The 27,989-nt window shown below is 37.5% G+C and overlaps 1 protein-coding gene across 1 annotated transcript; it reads right to left on the bottom strand.

Annotated features, from left to right (window-relative positions):
* Positions 1 to 1,509: 1,509 nt before the first annotated feature.
* Positions 1,510 to 27,989, bottom strand: LOC103707988 (mitochondrial Rho GTPase 1). The gene is made up of 14 exons (XM_008792725.5): positions 27,617 to 27,989; positions 27,403 to 27,535; positions 27,155 to 27,301; positions 26,614 to 26,790; positions 26,225 to 26,476; positions 25,311 to 25,379; positions 20,995 to 21,050; positions 20,525 to 20,606; positions 17,943 to 18,154; positions 17,731 to 17,800; positions 8,925 to 9,037; positions 5,856 to 6,006; positions 5,201 to 5,387; positions 1,510 to 2,023 (listed from the first exon to the last, which is right to left on the bottom strand). Exons 1-14 carry the CDS (start codon positions 27,823 to 27,825, stop codon positions 1,956 to 1,958), a joined length of 1,926 nt encoding a protein of 641 aa, XP_008790947.4. The 5' UTR covers positions 27,826 to 27,989; the 3' UTR covers positions 1,510 to 1,955.

Here is a 27,989-nt window from a genome sequence, read left to right as displayed (position 1 = left end):
GGTTAGAGATATTTTAGGAATAAATAAAAAGGTCATTTTTTCCGATTGACGGAAAAATGACTTACCCACCTAAAGAAGCAAGAGACCATGGGTAAGTTGATGAATAAGAAAGTTGACCAAATTTTCCATAATATTTACCCATCAAAAAATAAGCCCTAAGGTGTAACAAATATAAATCCTAATCCCGCTTTGACCTGAGGAATATGTGGACAACATACAAGTTGGGGGAATATGGGGACAACATACAAGTTGTACCGACAATGCCCCATCAAAATGCATTTTCCATTATGGTTTTCCAGTTTCTATGAAAAGAACCTCCTCGTAGAAAGTTTAGATACTAATGATGAAACATCGGACGGGCTACCAAGATATCTACTAATGATGTTGAGGTAGTTGGGCCTTTAATTGTCTTCCAAGGTATCTGCTAAAGTTAGACTTTTTAAATAAATTGTCTTTTGAGGTAGTTTGATCGGCCCTTTCAGGTACTTCTACTATATTTAAAGTTTAGCAGCTCATTGTCACTCTTGGGGTCACAAGTGCTCTCTCTCATCATTATATTTTACAAAAGAAAACCTAAGGTCAAGCTATATTTCTCTCTCTCTCTCTCTCTCTCTCTCTCTCTTTTTAAACTAAAATGGATAAATCCTATCCGGAAAATAAAATATGGAAAAGGAATTCTAGACGAGCCCCGCAAAACACACCTCCAAGTGCACTTGCTGACCATCTTCCAGACACCTAGGGCTCGTTTGGTTCGCGGGAAGTATTTTCCCTCCTAGGAATATGATTCCTGGGAATCAGATTCCTAGGAAGAGGATACCTAGGAAAGTACTTTTGACATGTTTGGTTAACCATGGGAAAGTGACTAATTTCCAAAGTGCTTATGTTTGGTTGACCATCCACTTTCCTAGAAAAGTTATGTATAATTCCTATTATGCCCTTAATAAAAATTAGGTCTTTAATGCCTCTTTAATGCTTCTTTAATGCTAAAAGGGTCTTTTTGGGAAAAAATAAAAAAGGAGTGATTCCCACCTCATGGGAAAGTAACTTTCCCATGTTTCTCATGGGAAAGACTTTCCCATGAAATGTGGGAATCATATTCCCATGGGAATACAACTTTTCCATCTCTCTCCTTTGAAAACTCCAACCAAACAAGAGGCATTTCATTACTTTCCCATTGACCACACTTTCCCCCCTCGTTTTCCTGCGAACCAAACGAGCCCCTAAGAGCAAAGCATGGACATCAGCCGGCTCCAGCTGCCCCGCAATTCTAGACATGGCTCGCTCGAAAGGTAGGAGTCGCATACCTAATGCCCTCCCATGCTCCTCTCAACTCGGCTCTCGCCTCTAATTTTTAAGTCGTCATCTTCTCAAGTTTATCTCCATTGTCAAGTGGCGAAAATATGCTAGCGACAAGCAGCTGTAAAATGCGAAACAATTTGTAGACATGAGACTCCTTTTGCAAGGTATCATATGCCATCATCTCATAAGGAAATGGTTTTAAGATGGAGATGAATAAAAATGCCCCATGGTAACCGTAGTATAGCTCCATCTGTATAACCAACAAGCTCTCATCCCTAGCACAAGAGATGGTATGCGGAAGCCAGAGACTCCAAAATTGAGCCATCTGACAACGTAACAGATATGAGAAATAACAAAAAAGAGAAGGGCAGCCTAGAGCGTTTAGGTTACCCTTATCCACCAACAAAAACTTCAAGCTTTCCATCAATAAAAGGCTAAGGCAACAACATTTAAACATCTCAAAAGCAGAAACAGAAAACCAGAGACAGCGTTGTAACTAGAAATTTGCTCTGGCCTTGATGGAAGCTGGTGATAGAACCGTCCATCTTCGAAGAACGAAAGGCCACAGAGGACAGTTCCAAAAAAGCAGCGAAGCTACTACAACCGCTTCTGCTGTTTTGCCAAGCAACTCGAGGCACCCAATTGAGATCCTCAGGCTATTTATTCTTCCTAGCTGCATAAACCCTATAAGCAGCCAGTCCAACAACTGCCACAGCAGCCCCAACTGAAATAATGAACCACAAACAAAATTTGAGTAAGTGAGAGTTGGGAAAAGAAAACAAGTACAGCTAAAGAAGCAACCCCTCACATAAGAAAATTGACACAAAAATATGAACTGCTTTTTTGGACCCATCTATCAGCTGATAAATTAATTAATAATGAGGATAGTAAATAAATTACATTTTTCTCAGGGAAACTACCAAGCATGGTACTGAGTAGAAATAAAAAGGACAGTGTTTATTAATTTTACATATAAATATGATTATCATTAGGGTGGCAATTTATAACTTGATTCGTCGACCCAAACTTCAAATGACTTCCTTCTTTTAAGTAGGTTCGAGTTTAGCATAAATGAGTTTTGGCCATAAACGGGTCAACCAGCCCACTTCCGTTTATTAAATAGGCTGGGTTCATGTTTGGGCCTTTGACCTGTTTAACCTATTCACACCTGTTTAACCAGTTTAAAATCTACTTAACCTATTTTAGATCCATTTGACCCGTTTAAACTTATTTAACTTATTAAAAACCTACTTAACCTATTTAACCTGATTCGACCCTTTTAATAAATAGGTCATGCAGGTTGGGTCAAGTTACCTATTTAATGAAAAGGTCGGATTAAAATATGGACTATTGACCTATTTAATAAACATGACCTGCATCTGACCCAACCCAACCCAATTCCCTCACCCCCAAATTATCACTGACATGTAAACCGAGAACTTGGCAAGGTTTGTTGACATCCTCAGGCTTGTTAACATTACATGCAAACATGGGACTGTTTCTCCAATAGTTCTCATAAGTTATAGAATTATACTGATTTTGGCCTAAATCCAATCCCACTAATCCCGTGATAAACTAGTCCTCAAACAAAGGAAAAGCACAGTTTGATTCTTTAAGAGAGAAGAATGAAATTTTAAGTACTGCTTATTACTACGAAGAGAAAAGGGCAACATTTGTTGCAGAACCACCCATACACCAAGTAAAAGTACCCAAAAGTAGGCTTCCTTTCATTGCAATTGGCTTCAAAGCATATGCATTCTTCCATGTCTTGTTTATTGCAAATACGCAAAGTAAACCATGTCAACAACTTCTGATCAAATCACACAAGGAAGATTGAAGGTGGGGTCATATTAAATAAATCGACATGCATCATTAAGTATCTTTGTGTGTTCTAGCCTGCTAGTTTATGCAAAGTTCAGTTCAACTCAACTAAGCCTTAATCCCAAACTAGTTGGAGTCAGCTACATGAGTCCTCCATTTGCCCACACTAATTTCTGCTAGCTTATGCAGAGTTATGTAGAGCTAAAATGCTACGAGAGATACTGGTAAACAAGTTGATACATGGCATTCTACAAACATATAACTGTATCGTCCTAGTAATACTACATCCCAGGACATAAAGCAACCAAATACATCACATATTATCAGAGAAGGCTTTGTAATTTTTATATTTTACCATTCCTTATTATCTAAATTTCCTAATCTCAAACCAGTTTAGCTGTGCTAAAAAACTAATAAAGAATGACCAGAGTACCATAGAAAAGTTACTCTAAACGACACATGGCTAGGTCTCAAATGCTTATATTTAAATCTTCTATTCAATGTCAAGAGATGACAAATCAAAGTTCTAGAATGATCAAAAAGAAAAAATGTTTTAAAATTATCAACTAAATCGTAAGTGGACATTGGTTACAGCTTGATGTGAGAAGATTTAATGTAATAATTTTATGGTACAGGTAACCACAGTGAAGAAAATGGAAAATTCCAGTAAAACTAATATTACTACATATCTGTGCAGCAAAAGAATAAAAAATAATAAAATAAATCAGATGCATGCATGCATGCATGTGCATGTAGAGAAGCTCCCCATGGAGTCCTCATCACTTTTCAAGCATGGAGCCAGCATCTTTGAGATAAAGAGATAAAGACTATTCTAATGAAGAAAGATGCTTTATTCAACAATAAAAAGCAATACCTACTGCTTGTTGGTACAGCTAGTCTTAAAAAAAACCTCATTATCCAATATGATCTCAAAACTGGGCTCCCATAAGAAAGTGCTAAAATAGGATTCCTGCCCTTGCACAAACTCCCATATTAGATGACTCCTTAGTACTTGTAAATTATAATTTTACATGATAATACAAGGTATAACAATACATAAACATGTTTGATAGTGAATTATATTAAAAATATAGAAAACAAACCAAGATTTTACGTACTAACACCACAGAAGTAATGAGTTATGTACCAAGTGATGGTACGGACTTTTACCGAGGGGTTTGGTGGTGCCAGTACCTTATTAGTACAGCCAACCATTTGTCTATGCTTTTATTAATTCAAAAGGTTGATTCAGATACATGGCAGACAAAAGCTAACAAGTTTAGGTGGTGAACTAAGACAACTACTATAGAAGAAATTGTTTGCCATTACATGCAACTCGTGGTCAAGATGGACAGGAAGGATAACCTTTTTTCTGGGTACATGGAAAAGGATATAAAGAGTAAGCTTATAAAAATGCAAATAGTGGCTGATTAGATATCATAAAGACTTGCTTACAAGTTCAGACATGTCATCAGTTAGGGAATGAAATTAAGTGATAATGGACCTGTGTACAAACTAAGGAGGCACCATTAAGGATGACCATATGGAATCATTAGACATTTATAACACCATAAGAAATAAACCAACAATGAATAAAAGAAGGTAGCAGACAACAAATAAACTTACTAAGTTGAACAGCTAAATTTATTATTAAAAAATAATTCCATAAGAATAAGCAATCATCTGATAAATATTAAATTTTCCTTTCCTGCATACTAGCAGGAACAGATACGGGATAGGAACTTAGGACAGCAGATGTAGCATTACCTTTTCAGAAACATGACCTAAAGTGAGGCCCAACTGAAAATTACTAAGTTTCATGGTAGCAATAGCAATATTATTTTGTTCTGGGTCCAAAAATTTCTGTCCCATAAATGGTTATGTCAACTGACTTCTACGGCTATCTTACTAGAAAATTAGGAATCTGAAGATTATAACTAATATGAATAGATATATTTCTGCAGTTTTTTCTGAAGTAATACAAAATCAGAATTCTAGCATATGTGGTTTTGCATGATCAAATATTACCATGCAAAATTAATATTTGCTGTGATAGGTGTTGCCATGAAAATAACAATACCTGAAACTAACATGAGGGAACGATTTACGAGCCGGTGATAGTGCTTGCGGTTTCTTCCAGCTTCAGTTTCAGGAATGCTCATATGGGGATGTTGTGCAGCAGTAATTATCCTACGGAAGACATTATTGAAATCTCTTAACTTAAAGCTGACAGGTATAGGTGTCTCTATTCCCATGTCCTGGCTTACCTGAAGCAGCATGAGTGCAAAAACATGTATTTAGCAGATCAGTAGATACAGAGACCCCATGAGACAATGATTATTTACTTAGTGCACAATCAATTAAAAAAAGCACAGATCAATGAGAAAAACCAACATAAGAGCTTCTAGTGCATGAATAAAACATCAAAAGAAAACGTTGGAACAGCAATGCAACACATTAAACATTAATTAATAATCAATAGTATCAAAATGACAACCAGATGCATGGATGTTGGTGGATATAGAAATAAACCTTTAAAATGTAGGATGTAATGCAAACATTCTCCAATTAAAATTTTAATACTAGTTTAAGCATCGCATGCTATTGACCTCGAAAATAACTATGGATAAATTTGTGATTTTCCAAATATGAAGGCAGAATATGAACAAGATTTCAAGATGCTGTTATTATCACAAAAATGCAAATGTTACAAGACAACAATAAACATAACATACCCTCGTTGAGTCCTGTATGGCCAAGGGATATGGATCAAGATCATCCTTAGCAGAAACAATAAGGCAAGGAACCTCGAAGCCAGTATTTTCTCCATGACTAGCGACTTGCATCAGCAAATCTTTTGCTTTCGTCCATGAATTTTCATCCGAACTGCACAAACAAAAAGGCATACATCATAAGCATGCAATCATGTAACTGTAAATAAAAAAAAATAGAATCATTTCAAGAAATACAAATAAAGACATAATTGGGAATGTAATGTTAAAAACCTAGGTCTCAAGGCACAAGTGATACCTTAATACTAATTGAAGTATACAGAAATTAAGTCGGCCATAGGTTGAAGAATAATAACAGGGATATACGTCACAGAATGCCACGAGAGAACTCTCAGAAGTTTAAAAATCATACAGCAATGAAATGGGCATCACAAAATACTAATTATAGATTATATCAGAGCCAATTTTGGTGACTCATAGTCCCAATTTTTGTTTTGGCAATTCCTAAACAAGAAAGCAATCCAACATAAGATTGCTCACTCATACAGTCAAATGGCCATGCGCATGCACACACATGCAAGCACGCAGAAGAATGCACAAACATGCATACACGAACTGGTGCACATGCACCTGTCAGCTAAAAGCTTGCAATCTAACTAAGAAGTCATCGCTTTCTGTTGTCTCCTGGACGAAGTGACGATCTTCTTCACTATTCCAGTAAAAATGGAGAACTCAGTGATTCTTACAATGCAAACTCAGTGATTCTTTAACCATGACCTCTAACTCTGCTAAAAGTTTTTTAACATGAACAGCTCCCACAAATCCACAATAAATTGCCAATGCAAGATATTCACCCTACAGCCTACATTTGATCTAATCAAAATGCCAGCTTCTTGCTTTTCCATAATACCAATAATACTTCTCTGAACAACAAAGACAGCTGAATTTGCATCAAGAAATATCTCAATGCAAGATGATTTTTGCCTTTGGTATAATGTGCCTCAGAATGAATCTTTCTTCAAACACAGGATATGCATCATCACATGTCATCACATCAATAAATCGTTGCATGGCAAGGCCACCTTCGAACATCTTAAGATGAAAATAAAATGTTCGTATAAAAAATATATCACACAGATCCCATACGCATTTATTAAAAAAAAGAAAGAGAAGGTAAAGAACGAGTAATGTTTGCTAGCACCTTCCAATATTTAGTAAGGAATTTCAGACCCATGGACTGTTGTACCACCCAGTATAGGGCATACCGTACCATACCGGATCAGAACCAATACAAAACGCATAGTTGGGTCGGTACAAGCTCGTACCAACGTACGTACCAACCCGTACCGAGGCACACAAAGATAAAAGTGAGAAAAATGGTCTAAGTGCTACTTCGATACAGGCTGCATACCGTATCGTACCAAACTGATAACGTACTAGTATGGTACCGATATCAAGATTGCAAACCTTGGGGCCAAGAAATATGGAGATATCAGCCTCAAAAAAATACTTCGGGACCAAGTGAAGCCTTGGCTCTTCAAATTTAAAACTGTTACTACATATCAACATTCGGCAAATTGACTTTGGTTTTGGTTAAGGAAATTGAGTTTCTGTTTCAGCAACATAAATGGTTTTGATTGAAACTTATAAAAATTAATGAACAATTAAAATCAAGAAAAACGAAAAATAAAGAAAGTGAATCTAGTCGAGAATGTAAAGCAATGCGTTAAGAACCTTAAGACAATGCTATATTGTTCAGAACCTTAAGATGTATAATTTGGCAGTACTGCACTATGTCAATCATATAAAGTGATTTTAAACTTATAATGTGAAAGATAGTCATGTTTGGAGTGAAATGTATTGTTTCAATATTTGATGGCCTTTCAACATATGGCAATCTAGATACCTACAAGATCTCACTTTTAGAATAGCCAAAGCAATGCCTAAAACTTTACTTAACAATCTCATTGCATTGCAATGCTTCCATTTTTTTTTAAGAACTTACAAAAATCTATGTTAGTCTAGATAAATACTTCATTCAAAAAAAGAACAAAAACTTGCATAAGCAAGCTTCGCTATAGGTGTGTACCATCCCATATCGGGCGTACCATAAAGTATTGGTACCAAATTAATAGTCCGTACGAAAGATGTACTGAGCGTTGGTACACCAAACCGACCCCCGTATTAGGCATACTGACACTATACCAATATGGTACGGGGTCGAATATTGAGATTGTGAACCTTGGGCATAAGTAAATCATAAATAGAAGGGCTTTGGCCATATAATTAGTTTTGAGTGAAATTTTAAAACCAATGCCATGTTGGCCACAAACTCAATCCATGCTACACAAGACTGACTGCCTCAACTTATTATCGATAAGTTGTTGCTTAGAAACTCTACAACAAGCTTGTCCTAAAAAATATAAAGGTGTATAAATATGGGACCAAACATGAAAGATAATGAAACATGTTACTGGGTTAATAAAGAGTGATTTAGATTTTAGAAGAGTAAGGGTGGTGGGAGAGAGAAGCAAGGTTAAGGAAGAAAAGGAACTTTCCACCATCCTAACAGGCTGAAACATAACTCGTATCTAGTTAAAGCGACCAACTGACAAGTTTTGCCTTATCATAGTGGCCCTTGATTGGTAATCAATTAAACCATGTAAATAGATCCAAAACCAACCCACTAGACCAATTCAAAAAATAAAAAAAAGGAAAGAAGAAAGAAAAATCACTACTCAGCATCCCATCAACATGTGAAATAGCATAATCCAGCCATACTTCCAATGCAAAAAATCACTTGGGCAGAAGCAGTCATTAGGATAAACCCATATCCATTAACATTAAGACAGACCACCTACGGCATACATTATTTGATTAACAATGCTATATCAGCATAATTCATCCAAAGGTGGTCGACTGTTGCAAGCTTAAAATCGGGATGAATATAACAACTGTTTGTTGGATACTGGTATTGCAGACGCTTAGCATGCAGTCACCACTTTGGAGTTTAGGGCAAAATTTAGGATAGTTTAGTATACAGAACATATGGTAAGAGGGGCAGGTTAGTACCTATCATGAACAAATACTGCTATGTCACAAGTTGCTAAAGACTCCTTATTTGAGAGCATCGTTTGGACTTCATCTTCTGGTACCTCTCGCATCACTAGTGTCTTTTTTACCCCCTTCACAAATGACACCAAATCATCTGATTAGATAGAGAATGAAACAAAAACTCAACCACTGCAGCAGAATGGCATGCAAGGTCTCTTTAATGCACTCATTATATTATAATGTATTCTACATGCTATCCTTTATGCTCTGCAAAAGAAACAGTCATGGACTAAGAAAAGTATCATAATGTAACATATCAAATGGCAACTCCAAGGGCAGGATCAACATAAACAAAACATATGGCCTACTAAAGTTTTTATGCACCTAAAAGGAAAACTGACTTCATGAGAACCAGATGCATGAATAAGACAATAGAAATAATGAAAAAACAGAAAGAAGTTAAGCTAGTAATATCAAGACCAGCAATTGGAAATGTATGATGAACAAAAATGATCTATCACATGGTGAGATGATTTCACTTTACTAGTAAAAGGGAACACTATTTAAGAAACAAACCAAGAAAAAGAAATGAACCCACAACTATTAAAATGATATTTATATTAGAAAGAAAGAAAACATGGGAAGATAATTAAAAAGTTGGAAGAACAGACAGACATCAATTATAAGCAAAAATATACTTCATCGGCATGTCACCTTCTAATTTACACTAAATTCAACTAGCAGATGGACGAAAACCTCGAATGGTTTAAACACAATCAACACAAGAAACTCAAATGAAGTTCTCAACTAATAATACATCCCAAGTCATCTTTAGCATTTATATTGGCCTTACATACTAGAATGCACCGATATTACGTATTGTTCCTAAAAATTTATAAGCAATATAATGTAATCAATATTATAGAATATAATAATCTTGAAACCAAGGTCTACCGAATCGGGCCGAACCGCCTGGTTCGAGCAGTACCGAATCGACCCGATTTACAACCAGGTCGGTTTGCTACTAGGAAATGGTTCTGGCCCATACGTAATGGGATTGGCCAAAACCGGTCCTTTTCGGGCTGGAACCAGATGGTTTCGACCGGTTCGATGCCGTCTCGGTGCGAACCGGTTAATTTGCACTGACTCAAGTGGCACTGGGGCATTAATGCCGCAGTGCGGGTGCTGTGGCAATAATGCCACAATGACCTGCTGGAGGCTTTAAAAGCTCCATCAGCAGCGTTGGGAAGGCCTTTTCGGGCTTTTCCAACGGTGAGTTGCCACAGTGCTAGAGCTTCCCCTGTTATAAAAAATCCACAAACAATACCAATTTAGGCTATCAGAAAAATGAGCCAAGACTAAATAAGGTGTACTTCCTCTCTTCTATCTTTTTTCTTTTTTGGAAGAGGCTTAAAAAAATAATTTAAATATTGCAAAATAAAAAGAGATCATGCCAGATTTTTGAATTTGGGCTTAATTTTTTTATATGTTGTAGATCTATGGACGATATACACACTATCATAAAATAATTTATTTTTCAAATTTTATATATATTTTTTTTAAAAAATATTTTTAGATTTAAAAAAAATTAAAAATAAAAAATAAAAAAATGTAAAATTAGAAATGTATTTAGGGGCATGCAAACTACTCTATTTAAAAATTTGGTGTATATTCATTCAAGTTTTGATGCGATCATGCGCACAATAACTTAGGTCTAAATTTGAAAAAATTGAAAAATAAGTAGCATCCATTATTGGGCTCTACATGAATCTAAGCTAAAATTAATTTTTTAAAATATTTATATTTAAAAATTAAATTTAAATATAAAAATAATTTAAAATATATAATTAATACCAAAAATTACGAAAAATTAGTAGTACGTATTACATAATTCAGAAGTAATTTTTGAGGTACAAATCATATTTTTCTGAATTTATGATACATAAACTTTTTAAATAAAAATTATTAAAAATAAATAAATAAATAAATAAATAAAAGTAGAATTATGTATTAGATAAATCGGATGTATTTTCTGAGTTAAAAAAATATCGTCGTCGTATTACTAATTTGCTAATTTTAAATAATTGATAAACTGGCGTACTTGATCAACCCGGTGTACAAATGGAGCCATAAAAAAAAGAAGAATCCAGAGCGTGATATTGGCTGGGAGCATGGGCAAATGCTCTCGAGTCGACACCATTGACAGTGCAACTGGTGCAACATAGAGTTCAGGGGAGGAAAAATAACTAGGTTGAAGCAACACTTAGCTGGTGGTCACCTCGACGTATCTATATGCTGCAAACGCCCATAGGAGATTTGACAGCTGATGAAGAAGCACCTCGCTGATTTCAGAACAACAAAAAAGAGGGCTGCCAAGAAAAAGGCAGAGATGGACCGCCAAGCGATAGAGCCAACTTTCTATCACTATAAAAAGTCAGAGAACGTGTCCACTCTAGATGACAAGGAGGCACAGATCCAGTCTGTTATATAGGCGAGCCTCGATGATTAGTGGAAGCAGGAGGTGGCGGCTAGGCATAGGACTTGATTTAGGCCCTCGTACTATAAGTCGAGCTCTGATTTTTTTTGATCCAACGTTCAAGAGGACCTCAGTCAGAGAGGCTATCAGCAGAGACGGTGGTCGGATTGCTCTATGCTAGAGGATTTTGGTAGAAAAAAAAAGTCATCCAAAGAGATTCCACCAGGAGCACCAATCCATGATTTAGATCTACATGCCTTCCTCAACAGATATTCGAAGCAGCATAGGATTGACTCAATGCTGAAGAAGGATAAGAAAGATATGTGGCGAGCTATTGGATCCTGATTCCGTGTTAGCCACATCCCAGCGAATGTGGCAGACAATACGTACTACAGATCTACCATTTCTGCCATACAAGCTACCGATCCTCCGGCCCAAAGAACATCTATGGTGAGCTTCTTGACAGCAATAAGGAGCTAGAGAAATGGATTGCCTTCTACAAGAGCAAATGGCCCACATATGGACTGACTGTGATGTGTGATGGTTGGACTGGTTCTATCAGGCGGAGCATCATCAACTCTCTGACATACTATGATACAAAGACTTTCTTCCACAAATTGGTTGATGTTTCTGATTAGGTGGACAACGCCGCGTACATCCTCAAACTTATGGAGGGAGTGATTGATCAAGTAGGAGACGAGAATGTCGTGCAGGTCATCATTGATAATGGGCACTATAAAGTCATCGGGGAGATCTTGATGGAGTGGCAGTCAAATTTTCTGGACCCTATATGTTGCACATTGTATTGACCTCATGTTGATAGATATTGCGAAGATCCGTAGGATACAATATATAGTGGAGACAGCCCAAACCATCACCAAATATATTTATAATCATACCTGGATCCTTTCACTGATGAAGAGGTATGTAGGGGGAGAAATTTGAGACCAGAAGTCACATGATTTGCTACCAACTATGTTGCACTTGATAGCCTGCTTAAAAAGAAAGCAGCCCTACGTTAGATGTTTATCAGTCCCGAGTGGCAGAAAGGTAGATATGCCCAGCACGACACTAAAGTACTTCGGGCCGTGGATAGCGAGAGGTATCCTTATATGGGCTTCCTGTATCATATGATGAAGAAAGCAAAGGCTCACATCATGGAGACAGATCTAGCTCATGCCCAGGAGTACATCGGCATCATTAAGCGGCGGTAAGACTACCAAATGGATAGGGACTTGCATCAGGTAAGCAAGAACATTGAAAATTCTACTCTTGTACTTGTATAATTTTACAAAAATGATCTCCTCTATGTGCAGCATATTACTTGAACCCTTGGTTCCAGTATAGATGACGAACTTCTAGCGATTCTGCGTAATGTCATTTATAAGATAGAGCCTGGCCTAGAAGTCGCAGCCTTACATTTAGAAGAGGTAACTTAACTTAAGTAAGATGTGTAAGTTAACTAATATCTTCTATTATTAACATAGTACAACACGGTTCTTTTTCACAGACTAAATTATTTAGAGAGGCAGCGACAGCTTTGGACAGCGAGCAGCTATCATGAGTAAGACAAGTATGAATCCAGGTATATTACACAGGAAAAAATTCACCTGGCATTAGATGGTTACTAATATGGCACTATCTTATATCTATTTTTCTTCAATATTTTTGCAACTAAATGGTGGATTCATTTTGGGCTGTCTGCGAAAAATCTTAAGCGGGTAGCTATCCAAATCCTCTTCCAAACGATTTTCTCGAGTGGCTATGAATGCAACCAGTCCACCTTCGCCCTCATCCACAGCAAGTAGCGGAACTGTTTGACACAAAAGCGCCTCAACGATCTTGTATATGTCCTCTACAATTTGAGGTTGAGGCTAAAGTGCATTTAGGAGGAAGTAGAGCTCAAGTATACAAATTCGATCAATAGTGCTTTCGTTGATTATGAAAATGATTCTATGATCGGATGGTTTGTAGGCCAGCAGTAAGAGCCAGAGCTTGACGAGCCAGGATCGCCTCTACGACTGGCCAGCATCATAGCCAGCGAGGCTAGGGTCGATGTAAGGCAATAGGTTAAGTGCAATATTCCACGCATTTCTATAGTTGATCAGCCACAGCCACAGGAGAGCTGGTCATCACATGACTCCTTGTCTGAGACATCCTTTCAGAAATATGATCGAAAAATACTTAGACGAGGCCACTACACTATCCGATCGACTCGATCACGAGGGCGACATAGCCAGGTAGAGGGGCACGAAGGGTAAGAAGACAACTGCCCAGCACACCAAAAAAGAAAAACAAAAGGCACCTACAGCCCCAATGGAGAGTGTCAAGGAGTCCTGCAGCAGCAGCAATGACAGTTCTGGTGGTCATGGATCTACTGGCCATGGAGAAAGTGGAGGACAGAAGACCACTATTCATGAAACAACCACAGGGTGCTCTTCGATACACCAATGAGTCCAAGTTTACGCATACTACACAGGATAGGGACCACGGTGGACGATCTAGTAGAACCCGCAATGATACAATTGCATATAGGAGACAGGCTCCTCAAGGTCATTTAAGAGGACATGATGCAGCTACAGATAAACTTGCACGTAGAATAGAATCTATAGACGTATCAGATTCCGAGTCGTATACCGGATCCTATTATCTGTAGTCACAGGTAGCTTATGACCTATATAGATATAGATATGGTGCGTCTAGGCATCATCCGGTGGCTACCATACTACGTAGTTCGGAGCATCTCATGAATCAGATTTTGCTGTCGGCATATTTCAATGGGCTTCTCCACAGTCGTATAATCAACCAAAAAACATTTCTCGGAGCTAGAGCATCAGCAAGAGATCCGAGAGTGTTTATAACTCGACGCACGTTCTTTATGGGATAAACGTATAAGCCTACGCCGCCGCTTCCTTAGAGGGATGGGTTGAAGTGCCTTTTGACTATGCTTATGATTCGAATATCTTTGAGAGCCATCGCCACTTGATCTGATTTTAGATATCGATATGTATATTGTACTTTAAATGTATATAATTGATTGTATCTTGATTTGAGAATATTTTATATTGTTCATTTTATGATTTGTATCATTTTAAAGCAATAAGATGCATTATCTAAGTTAAACCGGGATCATAAAAATATCAAAAAAAATTAAGAAAATATCAAAAAAAAATATCAAGTTAGACGTAAATTCATAGAAAAAGTTCGAAAATTAGGGTGTCCGGTCTGTGAACTGGCACGCCCTACCGGTTCAGTCGGTTTGGTTCGACCCGAACTAGTACCGAGTCATACCGGGCGCCGACCGATACGAGTCTCAGTACCGGTTCGGCGGACCTTGCTTGAACACATCAACATAATAAGCATTTAAGATTTGCATAGTATGCAAGGCAATAAAATACTCCATCCATCAAGGTGACCTTGTGACTCCACAGATACCATGAGAATACATGAAAATTTTTCGGTGACCTCATATTTAAATCCATAAAATTAACAATAGATCTGCGTTTCACAAAAAGTTACATGAGGCTAAGGATAGTGCTAAAATATGATAACCAATGCAAATAGTTGATCAAATTTGTATTTAAAAAAATCCCATTTGCTTTTCTAATATTTGAATATTTACATTTGTAATAACTAGAGAGTGAAACAAAATTAGTAACTGGTTATCTTATAAAATCAATATTTCCAGCTAATAGGCTTGATAACATCAATCAAAAACTGTGTCAAAACTGAATTTTCAAGTTTCAAAGGAGTGCTTAATTAATTTTTTAGAAAGAAACCTACATCTAAAAGAGTTTCACAAAAAATCTAGTTCATAGAAAAAAATCATTGAGGTCTTAATTTATAGTGCTTAATCCATGCTTACAAGCTAATTATCATATAACCAAGTAAATTTTATTCAAAATTAAGGAAAATCTAGGCTACAGATGGCAAGGGCTCAAAAAATTATAGTTTGTTTGCCCCACACTCAATGCTATGAGTTATAGTTCACATATACAGTGTATATCCTCCAACATAATAAGCAATTTAGATCCGAGATGTGCACAGTTTACAGGGAGTCTATATGGTTACTACTACCTTATGTGCATAGCAACATCTTGGACAAAAACTGCAATTTATTACAAAACCAAAAGAACACTGGACAATCCATATAAAATTCAAATTAGAAAAGCAAATCTTTGTACTTGATGCAATCTGTTCATATTATACAAAGACAATGTGAAGCCTTCTCAATGAGAAACTTCTGTGCTAACCATCATTGAACTGCCTTAAAAGCAAGAGGTCTAAATAATTTTCTTTCTTAAGCATATAATAGAATGCAGGCAAAGTAGATATAAATGTGGCACTAACAAAAAAGTATAGTTCAGATTCAGGGAAGAAAGAAGTAAATGAAAGTGTCATTTTCACTATGCATCCTTATGCTAAAAACTTAAACCTAATGAGGTTACATGAGGATCTTGAAATACTTAAAATACACACACACAACATACAATGAAAGTACAATTTGAAAAGAATAGCTTGTGGATGGCAAAACTGGCACCGACAAGTGTGCCGGCCAACGGCTGGTTAGGTACAAGTCTGTACTTACCAAACTACGGCATACGAAACCATGGGGAGGGAGAGGGAGAGGGCCGAAGAGAAAGGAGAGATGCAGAGAGAGGGGGAGAGGAAGGAGAGGGAGGGAGTAAGAGAGGGGACTAGGAGAGACTCACCTGGAGGTGCAGATTGATCTGTAGAGAGGCCAGAGAGACATCTGAAGGTGCAATCCACCAACCAGCACTAGTCGGTCTCCCAGATATGGCGTCCATAGCTAAGGAGGAGGAGGGTGTTGATGATGGCAAGTGGAGGCAGGAGAGATCTAAGTGTTTCAAAAGAGTCGGCTTGGGGGCCAGAGGAGGGCAGAGGAGGGAAGATCCGCAATGGGGCAGTAACAGACAGGTTTCGAAGGACATAGAGGGGACAATCGCAACCCGGGGGAGTAATGGGAGTGGCCCAAGGTCCGCCATACCGGTACCGGTAGCGGCCCGGACCAGTACGTACCGGTCCCATACCGGTCCCGTACGGATCCCAAGCCGGACCGGTACGAACCAGGTATGGCAGACCATGAAGTGGCCTATTTAATCGAACAGACTAATTGGGAGGAGGGGGGCTTTTTTAATTGGGCTCAACCTGCTTACTGAGCAGTCGGGGAGAACCGACCCAGTTCTTCATTGGTTTGGTTCGGTACATCTCGAAACAGACATTACATCCAACAATGCTAAAGCACATGCTGATTTATGATCCTTGAAAAGGATGCATATGGAAAGAACATTACCAATTTTGAAACCAGCTTAGATTGCAAATATCTTCTATCTAGGGAAGGTTGTTAATAATCAAGCTCTAGATACAACCTACTTTCATTAGCAAGGAAGAATCCAAGATAATGTTTCAAACTAGGGGCAAATTGATCTCCATTCACTGATGAAGGATTCAAATACCACTGATTCAAAACAGTACCACTCGTACCGTATTGATCCAACAAAAAAAGGGCACTAACTAATACAGGAGCGGGACACCAGTTTTCTCTTGAACCAGCCCACATAACTGTAGCCAATACAGGTCCATACCAGTTGCATACTAATAGTCCATACTGAGTACTGACTATTTTGGTTACTTTTTATTCTTGTTGATATTGTCTCTTTCAGTCTGTCCCAACCGTAACAGTACCACAACATTCCAAGAAAAAACTGATATAGAGCTCAATACCAACATTGGTCTCAATAATTACTATTTTGTGTTGGTAATGATAATAAGATCCAAGCAGACTTCATACTGAGGTATCTCACACTATGTTTTATACTATCACAGACAAATAAAGCATATTTGTAGAATAATACATGTTTTCTTTAACTAAAGGCTTTTTAGGTTTCCTCAGATTTTTTAAATTTCCCCTTATTTTTCTTGTTTCAAAAATATTTTTAGCTTTATTGTTGTAGTTTCAGATTAAGGCATACAATCACTTGGGCTTGTGCTTAAAAACATTAAAAAAGAATATTCATATTTATGCAGTGCATCATGTGCAAGTATTATTTGCCTGTGGCATGAATATGTATGCCTAGAAGTGACCTCAGAAAACAGATTAGTGTGTGGCATCTGAATTATGCACAAAAACATGAACATTTATGTCATTGCATATAAACATTTTAGAGCACAAAAAATGAAAAAAAAACTGTTCTAAATTTACGCCGTTCAAAAAACTCAGATATGGAGCATGAGTTATGTAACATGTTCAGATATTAAGTTGAAACTCAAATATAAAGCATGAGTTATGTAAGCATGTCCGATGCTTCTACACCAAATCATACTTACTCCTGGTAGTTCAACAATATTTGCTGCAAACCGCTCCCTGGTTGTTGGTGTATACTTCTCAGAGAATGTCCTGAAATAAAAAGTAGAAGTGAAAAGCAATTATAAAATAGACGAATGCCTGAATAGATAAAAGAGAAGTTATTAAACTTCATGTAATCTTAGACGATTGCAAATTAAGGCAGGTTAAACTAGAGGGAATCTGGAACTCTTACCTCTCAACCAGTGTGTTTAACAATGCAGATTTTCCAGCATTTTTAGGACCAAAGACAAAGCACTGCAGAACATTTCTCTGGGATTGTTGACGTTTACGATCTAACCTCCTTTTTCTGGTTATATGAAATGCTGAAGCAGCATCACCAGTGTATCCAATGTATATCAGATTAGCCAGACTACCTGCTGGATCTAGAAGTGTCATGAGGGCCCACTGCATTTACAAGGATTTACTCAATCGATGAGAGACTGACCATAAATTTTCAAAGCTCAAGTCTATGTTTTATTGGGCAAAGTTTACTAGACAATAATGTGGCAAGTGTATAAACAAAATGATTTATTATATAGCATACAGACCCAAAAGTCTTATGCAATAAAAGAATTAGCAGTACCAAGTACAGATAAACTTCAAAAAAGTATATCATTTTAATAGTGCCAGAAACAAATGAAAATGTAAAAAAAATAGAAAAATAAAATTGCAGCAGGTGCTTTACCCTCTGACTCTGTATTAAATTTATTTATTTCTCATACCAAGCATTTAATTGTTTAATTCACTTGTATGGAAATATTCATGATTGTGATTAACCATATAAGTTTGAATACTGTACAGCGTTCAAGAAAACTAAGTGACCATGACAAGATTGAAACTAAAACTTGTTAAACAGATCAAAAAAATAAGTAAATATACAGCTAATTATGCATAGTTAACTTGAAAATCCTAAAATGACTGAGTTGGAAGCCAATTGAAGCATGGAAAGAAGTTTAGATGAAAGTTCAAACCAAGGGTTTAAACGTCGATCCTAGGCCCCATCACAGTTTGCCCCTAGGGCAGTATGGAACTGAGATGGGGCAGTATGGTCATTAACAACAACAAGAAGAAGTTAAAAAATTACATTCTGGTCTGTCCCAACCATCCTGGTGCTAACTGTCAGAGCAAGAAGATCGAGACAATCAGAAGGTTTCAGTTCAAGAGAGAACCAGTGCCCTGCACCCATCCCACATACCAATTTCTTCCTGGTCCTGCCAGTGCCACCGGAACAAAAATCCTAGGTCCAAACAAAAAGCAGAAGAGTTTCGGTCTTCACAATACTAGTCCAAAGTTATAGTAGGCCTTGGACATTTAATTCAAAATGGTTTATAATGACAAATTAATCGTACATATAGGTAATTTCTCTGTCCTTTTTTAGGTATTCAAATTCCCAAAGGTCTTTTATAATGATTAAACAAAGATTTTGAAAGTTTAGAAGATTCAGAAGCATCGTAACAATTGGATCGAAAAAATAGACAAGTAACCTATTGACATGGATTTGGCTATTCTACTACTCAATTTCAGCGACATTTGGATTGTTTTGTAAGAAATTGTCGCCAAAATCAAGAAAGATTTATATTCTAGATTATTGTAAAAATAGAAGATTTATATTCTAGATTATTGCAAAAATAAATTTTCTAACTATTTCATTGCTTTAAATATATAATTTATCATTTTTTCATCAAGAAACACTGAAATAATATGCCAAATGTTCCAAAGAAACAAAAACATTTTTGATGCCTACATGCCTGTTTATTTTCTTGACTTGTTTTGTTCTTTCTTCATTACCTTATCTGATTTTTTACAGGCTTTGGGAAATTTGGGCAAGAATCAAAACTGGAGTTCAAACTAACTCAGCCAATAACCATATAAGAATCTGAAGCTAAGTTTTCAACCCTTGGATGGAAGATCTCAATAAAAACGAAGCTATAGAGAAAAAAGACAATTTAGGAGAAAGAAAGTCAATTTGGGAATATACAACAGCAAAGAATCTTCCGAACTTTCAGTATGTAAAACATGAATATGATGTCTTAAACACAATACCAGTATATTTCCAGCATGCAAAATACAAACATCTTTAATGCTAATGTGGACCTAGAACTAAATGTCAGATTATGTGTTTAAATGTCATGTATTTGATTAACATATTTGTTCTATAAAAGATATGTTAAACAAATATGATATTAAAAGATCATTCAAAAAAAAATAACTTTAATGAAAAGGTATCTAACAATATGACTTGTATGATCAAACTCAGTAGTTCTTATCCTGAAAGGCCAAGCCATTCATGACAAATGCACACCATTCCTGCACTGATTTATGTGCTGGCCTAAAGGTCAACAAGAGCATCTAAAAAGTTTGGCAAACAGAATGATTCATCCGGGAGTTGTAATGAACAAAAGCATCTCGTTTTTCACTAAAAGTGAAGTTTGAGGGTTAACATTTTATTTAGAACCATGCACACAAATTGACATAAAGCAGTCAACTACCAAACATGTGGAGTAGAAGAGCATAAACAAAAGGCACAAACTAAACCACCAGTTATACAAGAAATACTGCGGTTTTTCATAGTTTTCACAAGTCATTCCAGGTTACTTTTTTGTTCTCTGGATTTTGCAAATAAGCTGCATCAAAATGTTTGAGTTTTCAAGCTATAACAAACCAGTCAAAACTACATCACTATCATAGGAACAATAGAAGAATGAAAATAAAACTGATGTTCAATTTAAGGCTACAAAAGCATTTTAAATGTAGTATAAAGTCCATGTTAAGCACCTCTGAAAGAAATCCTTCAAGTGACAATCCTCCTAGCACGTTCTTTTCTGCAGCATCCTTGTAAGGAGGTTCAGACCAAGGGCTGTAGCACATAAGAAAATAGTAAGAAAACTAAAATCACAAGAATATATAGAGTTGGATAACTAAAATCAAGAATATCAAGAGTTGGATAAAAATTATATAAGTGAATGGGCACTTCAAAGCAGTAAACCAGATTAATTGATAGTTTTTTTAAAGCCAAAATGTTTCCACTGACTTCTAATATAATAAATTTCACACCAATTACTTATGCGGACTGTTGTTTTTGCTGGTCAAAGAATAATTGAGTGGCAAGTTCAATTATTCATTATTAATTAATGAATGCTTGCAGACTGCAACTTGAATACAGTAGAAAATGAAACTATGCAGTCCTTACAAAGCAGAGAAAAATATAAGAAATTAGGTCCTACTTTGAGAGAAAACATATTTACCTCTCTGGTGCAGTTGAAAACAGATCTTCAAGTTCAGCAGGTCGCAGAGCCCCATCCTGTTAGCAAAATTACGAACGGCCAAATAGGAAACTATTAGGCAGAACAATAAAAGCCCATGCCTTTCAGCAGCTTTATAAACCCTTCAACACCTTCTCCAAACATATAAAAAGGGCATCTCAGTGCACAAGGCTCCTGCCACTATGGTATCTAGGGAGGGTCAGATGTACGCCGCCTTATCCACCAAACATACAAATAAGCGTGCATATGCGTGAATATTGAAATGACAAAAAAAGGGAGCTACTACAATAGAACCTTAGCAAGAAATACAATTACTTAGCATAAGCAAGATTAGAAGTGCCAGAAACCAGACCCATATAAAGTGCTGAAATCATTTGCTTGTTAAAGAAAACACTGACATTTTCAAGCTTCAATTTGACCAACTTATTTGAATTTTGAAGTGATCTCTTCCTACGATTAATTTAAAAATGAGGCAAAAAGTTATGTGCATCTTATGTACAGGAAACTAAAAAATACATGAGTATTTTGGGCTTCATAGTACTGCCTGGTGGCTGGAAAGATCTTTATACATTGAAAAGATACAGCAGTCAAAGGTTCACAAAATTGTCAATGAGAAAGCAGCAGATGTTCAAGTTTCTTTCTTCCATTTGTAGATTTAGGATGCAATAAATACTCCTTTCCATAAATTATGTGGGAAATAATTCATTAGAATTGACGAATGACATTAGCTGGCAACAAAATAAGCAACCGAGATGTGCAATAGAAACCTAGATGCAAAGCTGATCAGCAAGGAGATTATGTAGAAGACTGTTTATAGAAGACATGATGGACATACAAAAGGGAAGATGTTGTGAACATACATATAATGACTTGAAATGTTAGAGGAATGGAAAATGTTTAGATGAAGACGGTCATGGGAAATATATCGAGTCCAGAGTTCACCTCAGCGGTTTGTATTAAAGAAATCATGGAGTTATACAATGGAATTGTTATCAAGTTAATTGTTAAAAATTAAGCAAGTATCTTGGCAACTTCAGCAATTCAAACTTATGGCACAAGAAGGAAAATGAAATATAAAGTAGTCTCTAAACCGCCAAAAGGAACAGAAGGAGATAACTGCAGGAATCAATAATTATAAGATCTAGTAGAAGATGTAAATTGTCCCATTTTATTGCCAAGGAAGCAAGAAAATCAAAAACAAGATTAGCTAGTGTTTTCAGATCGATATTCCTCTCAAAGATGAAGCCCGAGCCTTGACAAATCTCTGTTCATCCTAGCTCAATTACAGCGGTTCTTGATCACGATCAACTAAATTGAAGTATTTCTCATTTTTCTCAGCATCTTGATAAGAAAGACTTGAAGTGTTTCTCATTTTTCTCAGCATCTTGATAAGATAGAATTACATTTTTATCATGCCCTTGTCATCCGACTGATAAAATGAAATGAGCTTAAACCATGCAGTTTTAAGATGGAGAACCTATGGTTAATATTTGTAATACCTAAGGAATCATAGAATAGTGGGTTGCAGCTATCAAATTTGCAGAGTCTGATCAAGACTGGAAAAGAAAGCATGTCCATTGAAAACTATGCCTAATGGGTGCAGTAAACATATTTTGGGTCAGTCAAGCTATAGCTATAAAAGCAGCATTCTAGGATACAAAGCCGAAGATAATTGTAATACCCAAGCCCTTTTCGAGCCTGATTACGAACTGGGCCAGGTCCATTTGACTGGCTTAGAAGCATGCTTCGGCCCTCCAAAAAAAAAAGTGCACGTGCAACAAGGGAAGGAATCCGACCAAGGGCCGGATTCCAGTCTTCCTCGACCATATTTAGAGCCCTCCAATCCCCTCTTTGATCTCACCAGAGAGCCTAAGTTCCTCGATCGGAGCCGTCGCCGGAATCTCCATTCTTTTGCCTCTCCGATCGCCAGCTGTCTTTTTGCACTGTTGCGACGGGTAACCGTCGCCGAAAGCCAGATAAGAACTCCACAACTTTTGATTGGCTTCCCTCTCCCCCTTCCATGGTCCTTGAAAGCTTTGATTTCGGCCGATCATCGCCGGATTTTCGTGAAGAATCAGATGCCCTATTTGCCCTTATTTTTACGAAAATCGACACCTCTTTCCTTTTTCCAGCCACCGACGTCGCCGCCTCTTGATGTCGGACCCTTGATTGACTCTCCTGACTTCCCACCGACCCTTCTCGGCAAAGCAATGGCCGTCAATGAGGAGCCAATGGCCAAAAATGACGAAGAAGCTCTAGTTCCCATGTTTTTGTTGGTTTTGGCGCTGCCGGCTTTTGGATCCCTGACCCCGAGCACCACCTATAGCCACCCTCTTTCTTCTTCTTCCTTAGTTAGAGAGAGAAAAGCTTTCTTTCTCTTATCTCTCTCTTCCCCATCCTTTCTCTCTTATTTCTCTCTCTAATGAACTTTCTCTTCTAGAGATGTTGGATTCAAATATGGTACCTCTCTTTGTGATTTTGGATCAACCCTATGAAGGGCCCTGATCCATAACCGGTAGGCAGCACGCCAGCCCCCACCTTAGCCCTTCCTGAATATTGTTAGAAACTTAGAATTGGTCATCCTAATCTCTATCTAACCTTGATCCCTCTAAACCCCTGTATTCTAGTGCGAGTGTGATCAGATGAATTCCAATTTGATCGGATCGACTGGGGTGCCAGGCACTTACTGCTCGATTAGCCCTATCCTTCTTCATTCTTATCGAGCATGAAGCCGTGTTTCTCTTTGTTCGTACCTAGTTGACTCCATTGCAGAGGCCCTGAACCTCCCCAATACCCGAATAGTAGATCGGCCCATGACTTCAACTCCAGCTAGATCTTTTGAAATTTGGTCACTATTGAACTTCACATGACCAGTTGAATTCTCCTTGCTCGGACCGACCTGAACAATCGGGCACCGTCGCTTGACCGACCTAATTTAGAGGCATGAAGCCGTTTTCCAATAATATTTTAAATTTTTACTTCACTTGGCTTCTGAGATGATGAAATTAATGATATTTTAATGATATTAAAACAGGTGCTCTGACGCGTCTAACTGAAGTGAAATTTTTGAAGTGAGAAGAGGTAAGTAACCTAATACTTCAATGTGTGTTTTTCGAATTTTTGGTAAAATAATAATTAGTTGATTACATTTTGATATCTATTTTATATTTAGTTAAACAGGTCAGGCATGTTAATATTATGGTAGTAATCATTTTAAATTACGTTTTGTGTTATAAAATCCAAAAAATGTAATTAGGTAAATTATGAAAAAAATTATTTTCTAATCTGTATTCTCAGCACGACTATGATCTGATCCCGCCAATGGAGATTATTCATTGGCCCTGTCAACTTGTAATCTAAAAAATTGGTTTCGACACTGCACCATTGGTGATTAAAATAGTGGTATTTGGATACTGTACCACCGGTGGTTAATAATTGTGGTGTTTGGCACTTTGTGCATTTTGACACATGCCACTGGGTTACATGGCCATAGCCTGTTGTTGGATTTCTGTAGTAGTATACATTAAAAAGAGATATATGTATTACTCAAGAATTAATTACTTCTTAGTCAATAACTTGCTCTTTAACTTATTATTTGGCATGCTTCGACCCCCCCCCCACTTTGGGGTGTTATGTTGCTTACTGGGCTAGTGTAGCTCATTATTATACTTTCTCTGTTTTTCAAATCCAGATGCATGATTGCTCGAAACTTGAAAAAGTGCGCTAGATCTTCTGAAGATACTTTCAGTTATTAGAGTTCTAGTCAGACTATTTAGACTAGTTAGAATATTTTATTTAATTTAAGTAAATAGTTAGCATATGTTGACTTATATTTTGTTGGAACTATTGTAAGAATTATTTGAATAAATTTTTGATTAAATAATTTTTTAAGAATTATTATTGCTTTGATATGATCAGTAGCCTTGCATGCTTGTATGGTCCGCCATACAGGTATACGGCGTTTGTTACGCTCTGGGTTCGGGGCATGACAATCATGATGAGCAAAATTCTATAACATAAGAAACAAAGCATATCACTACATAGTTAAACTGTAAAATATTATAGCTTTGACTTATTAAACATATAATTACACCATACATGAAACAAAAAATAAACTGGAAGCATAGGCATCTGACAAACACAATTATTTAAATTATGAGAGCATCATTAATCATTAGGTATAATTATAAATTAAGAAGAAATTATGTAACTTTTGGTGAAAGAGAAATATTATGAGACAATGAGCAAGAAAGTACTTGTGAGATGATGTAGGAAACAAAACATAAAGAGAATCGTACATTGTCAATATCAAACATGAAGAAGACTCCCTTCAAGAACTCCACGGCTTCATTTGTCAGCTCCACACTCTACAAGAAAAGACCAAAAAAAAAAATAATACAAAAAATAAGCAAATGTTCCAAGAAACTTTGATCACCTTTATCAATAATAAAGAACAACATTTTTCTCCCTTCTTTTCAGGAGTTCCAACACTTGGGGCCAACGATTCACCACGCATGGGCCTGAATATGGTATACTCTTTTCTTTCAGAATAAGTGTTTAGTTTAAAGCTAATACATTGAAACAAATGTGTGTCTTTTTAAGAAACCATAGGCAACCAATCACTGAAGTTATGCAAAAATATTAGAGCAGCAGAGGATTTAAAAGAAACAAAGTTAACCAGGAAAAATTAACAATCTCAAAGTGATTATGCATAACAAATTTTGAAAAACAGGTTATATAACTCTAACTTGTCAAGCTGAAATGAAATGAATTCAACTGTATAATATCTTATTTTTCTCTAGTATCATTAATCATCATTAACAACAAATAACTTGAAGATAAGTTGTTACATCATCATAGTGAGTGCTAGCCTGGTTATTTTTACGAAGTAACTGTTGCGTTGCCACAATAACCCATCTCACCACCTCAGCCCTTGAAACATGCTTACATGTGCCTTTTTCAACTTGAGTCAAAGAATAACTGTGCATGAAAAAATAATAAAATTTACTCAAGAATAATAAATCATCATAATCAAATAACTTGAAGTTCTTATGTCATTATGTTAAGTGCTAGCCTTATTTTTGCAAAGTAATTGTTCCTTGGCACAATAACCTATATCACCATCTTAGACCTTAAAACAATAAATAATATTCAATATGTGTTGTCAACATAAATAAAAGTTTAACAGCACATCAAAAATCAACAAGATTACCTGATCAGGGGCTCGTTTAAATGTTAATGGAAGGAGATCATCCCTAAGTTTAATATCATCGTCATATCCAAATTTTCTTAACACTGTCCACGTTGTTTCAAGACGGCCTTTTTCTATAAAAAGTGCATGGAGAAAAAGGAATCCGGTCAATGTAAGGCCATGCTCATTAACCCCCTCAGGCATCTTTTCTTGCACAACCCTCTTGACACCCACAATTTCAGTAGGCTGTAGAGGAGCATTAAAACATCTAACCTGAACAAATATCACAAGGCATACATTTCAGAAACTGGCCATGAGAGATAATCAATAGCAAACAGTTAATGGGTAACATGTCCAAAAGTATAATCTCGACTAAGAACAAGAAAATGCAAAACATTATGGAAACCAACCTGAAAGTCATTCAACTCTGCATCACTGAGAGCTCCATCTCTGTCATGGTCACAGAGAATGAATATCCGTTTCAAAGCCCTCACACATCGAGGCTTTAGGGACTGTGTTTCTTGATCAAAAAGTGGGGCAGTAGGATGAAGCACTGCCTTCTGGGCATAATAGAAAACCTCAGGAACCTGCAGAAAGACAACAGCTGCATTCTAATATCCTCGATTGACAAGCATGAGTTACAGAATAAAAAGAAATGGAACCAAGCAAGGGACCAAGCATAACATGCAAAACCGTTCACCAATTAAGGTATAAAATCCGAACAAACCCCCATACCAAGACATCCTTTAATCGAAAACTGGGCATGTATTACTAAGATTGTCAACACCGATGATCATAGATTGTCAACACAGCATAAACTAGCATCTTTTGCGATGCATAAGGATTAATCCTAGACAAGACATAAATCACACAAAATTGCAACAATGCTTGTAATTTCACGTCCCTGATTAACCAAAGAAAAATAAAAGACAATGAAGAAGGGCGGCGCACCTGAATCTGCCTGAGGGAAGAACACTCGATGCAAGTCTCGATCTCTCGAAACTGCTGCATGATCGGCGACATCACCTGCTCCAGGCTCACCTGCTGCTCGTCGCGCAGATCCAGCTTGCAACCGACCACAATCACCGGTACCTTTACCTGCCCATCCAGATCAAGAACAAGCATTTATAATCTATCAAGTTTCTTCAAAAAAGAAAACCAAAAAGGAGGCAACTTCGTGGACGAGGGAGGCCAAGAACCTCGAGGCGGCGGAGTTCCGGGAGCCAGTAGGTACTGAGGCGGTCGAGGGTGGAGGGGCGATCACAGGCGTAGGTAAGGACGATGGCGTCGGCCATCTGGCACTCGCTGATAAGCTTGCTCTTGTTCTCCGGGCTGACATAATATTTTCGAAATCAAGAAGCCAAAATTAAGGCAAGACAAGAGAGGGAGGGGGTTCAAGAAAGGAAATAGGACCTCGAGGAGGTGTCGATGATGGTAGTAGGAACGCGATCGGGGTAGTAGTCAGCGGGAAGGCGGGTCGGGGGCAGGACGTCGGGGACGTTCTCGGGGAAGGTCTCGGTGGCGACGGAGACGATCAGGCTGGACTTGCCGGTGCCGGGGTCGCCGATGACGACGACGCGGACGCTGGTCCGGCTGCCGACGCTCGCGGGGTTGGCCGCCATGGCAGAGATGAGGAGACAGAAGCGACCGCCGGCGCTGGGAGGAGAGGTGTGGGTTTTCGGGGATGGGCTTTTGCTCTAAAAGAGAGGAGGCTCCGCCACCAAGAGGGCGAGCGAGCGGCGGTGGGTGCCCTAATCCGTGTGCATGGGAAAGAAGGGAGAGGACG

Source organism: Phoenix dactylifera, chromosome 8 (assembly GCF_051530095.1).
Source record: "Phoenix dactylifera cultivar Ajwa chromosome 8, Ajwa_hap1_PhDact_Kaust_v1.1, whole genome shotgun sequence".
In the NCBI taxonomy this organism is placed as follows: domain Eukaryota; kingdom Viridiplantae; phylum Streptophyta; class Magnoliopsida; order Arecales; family Arecaceae; genus Phoenix; species Phoenix dactylifera.
Note: the sequence above shows the minus strand (reverse complement) of the source record. Positions and strands in the feature narration are given on the sequence as shown.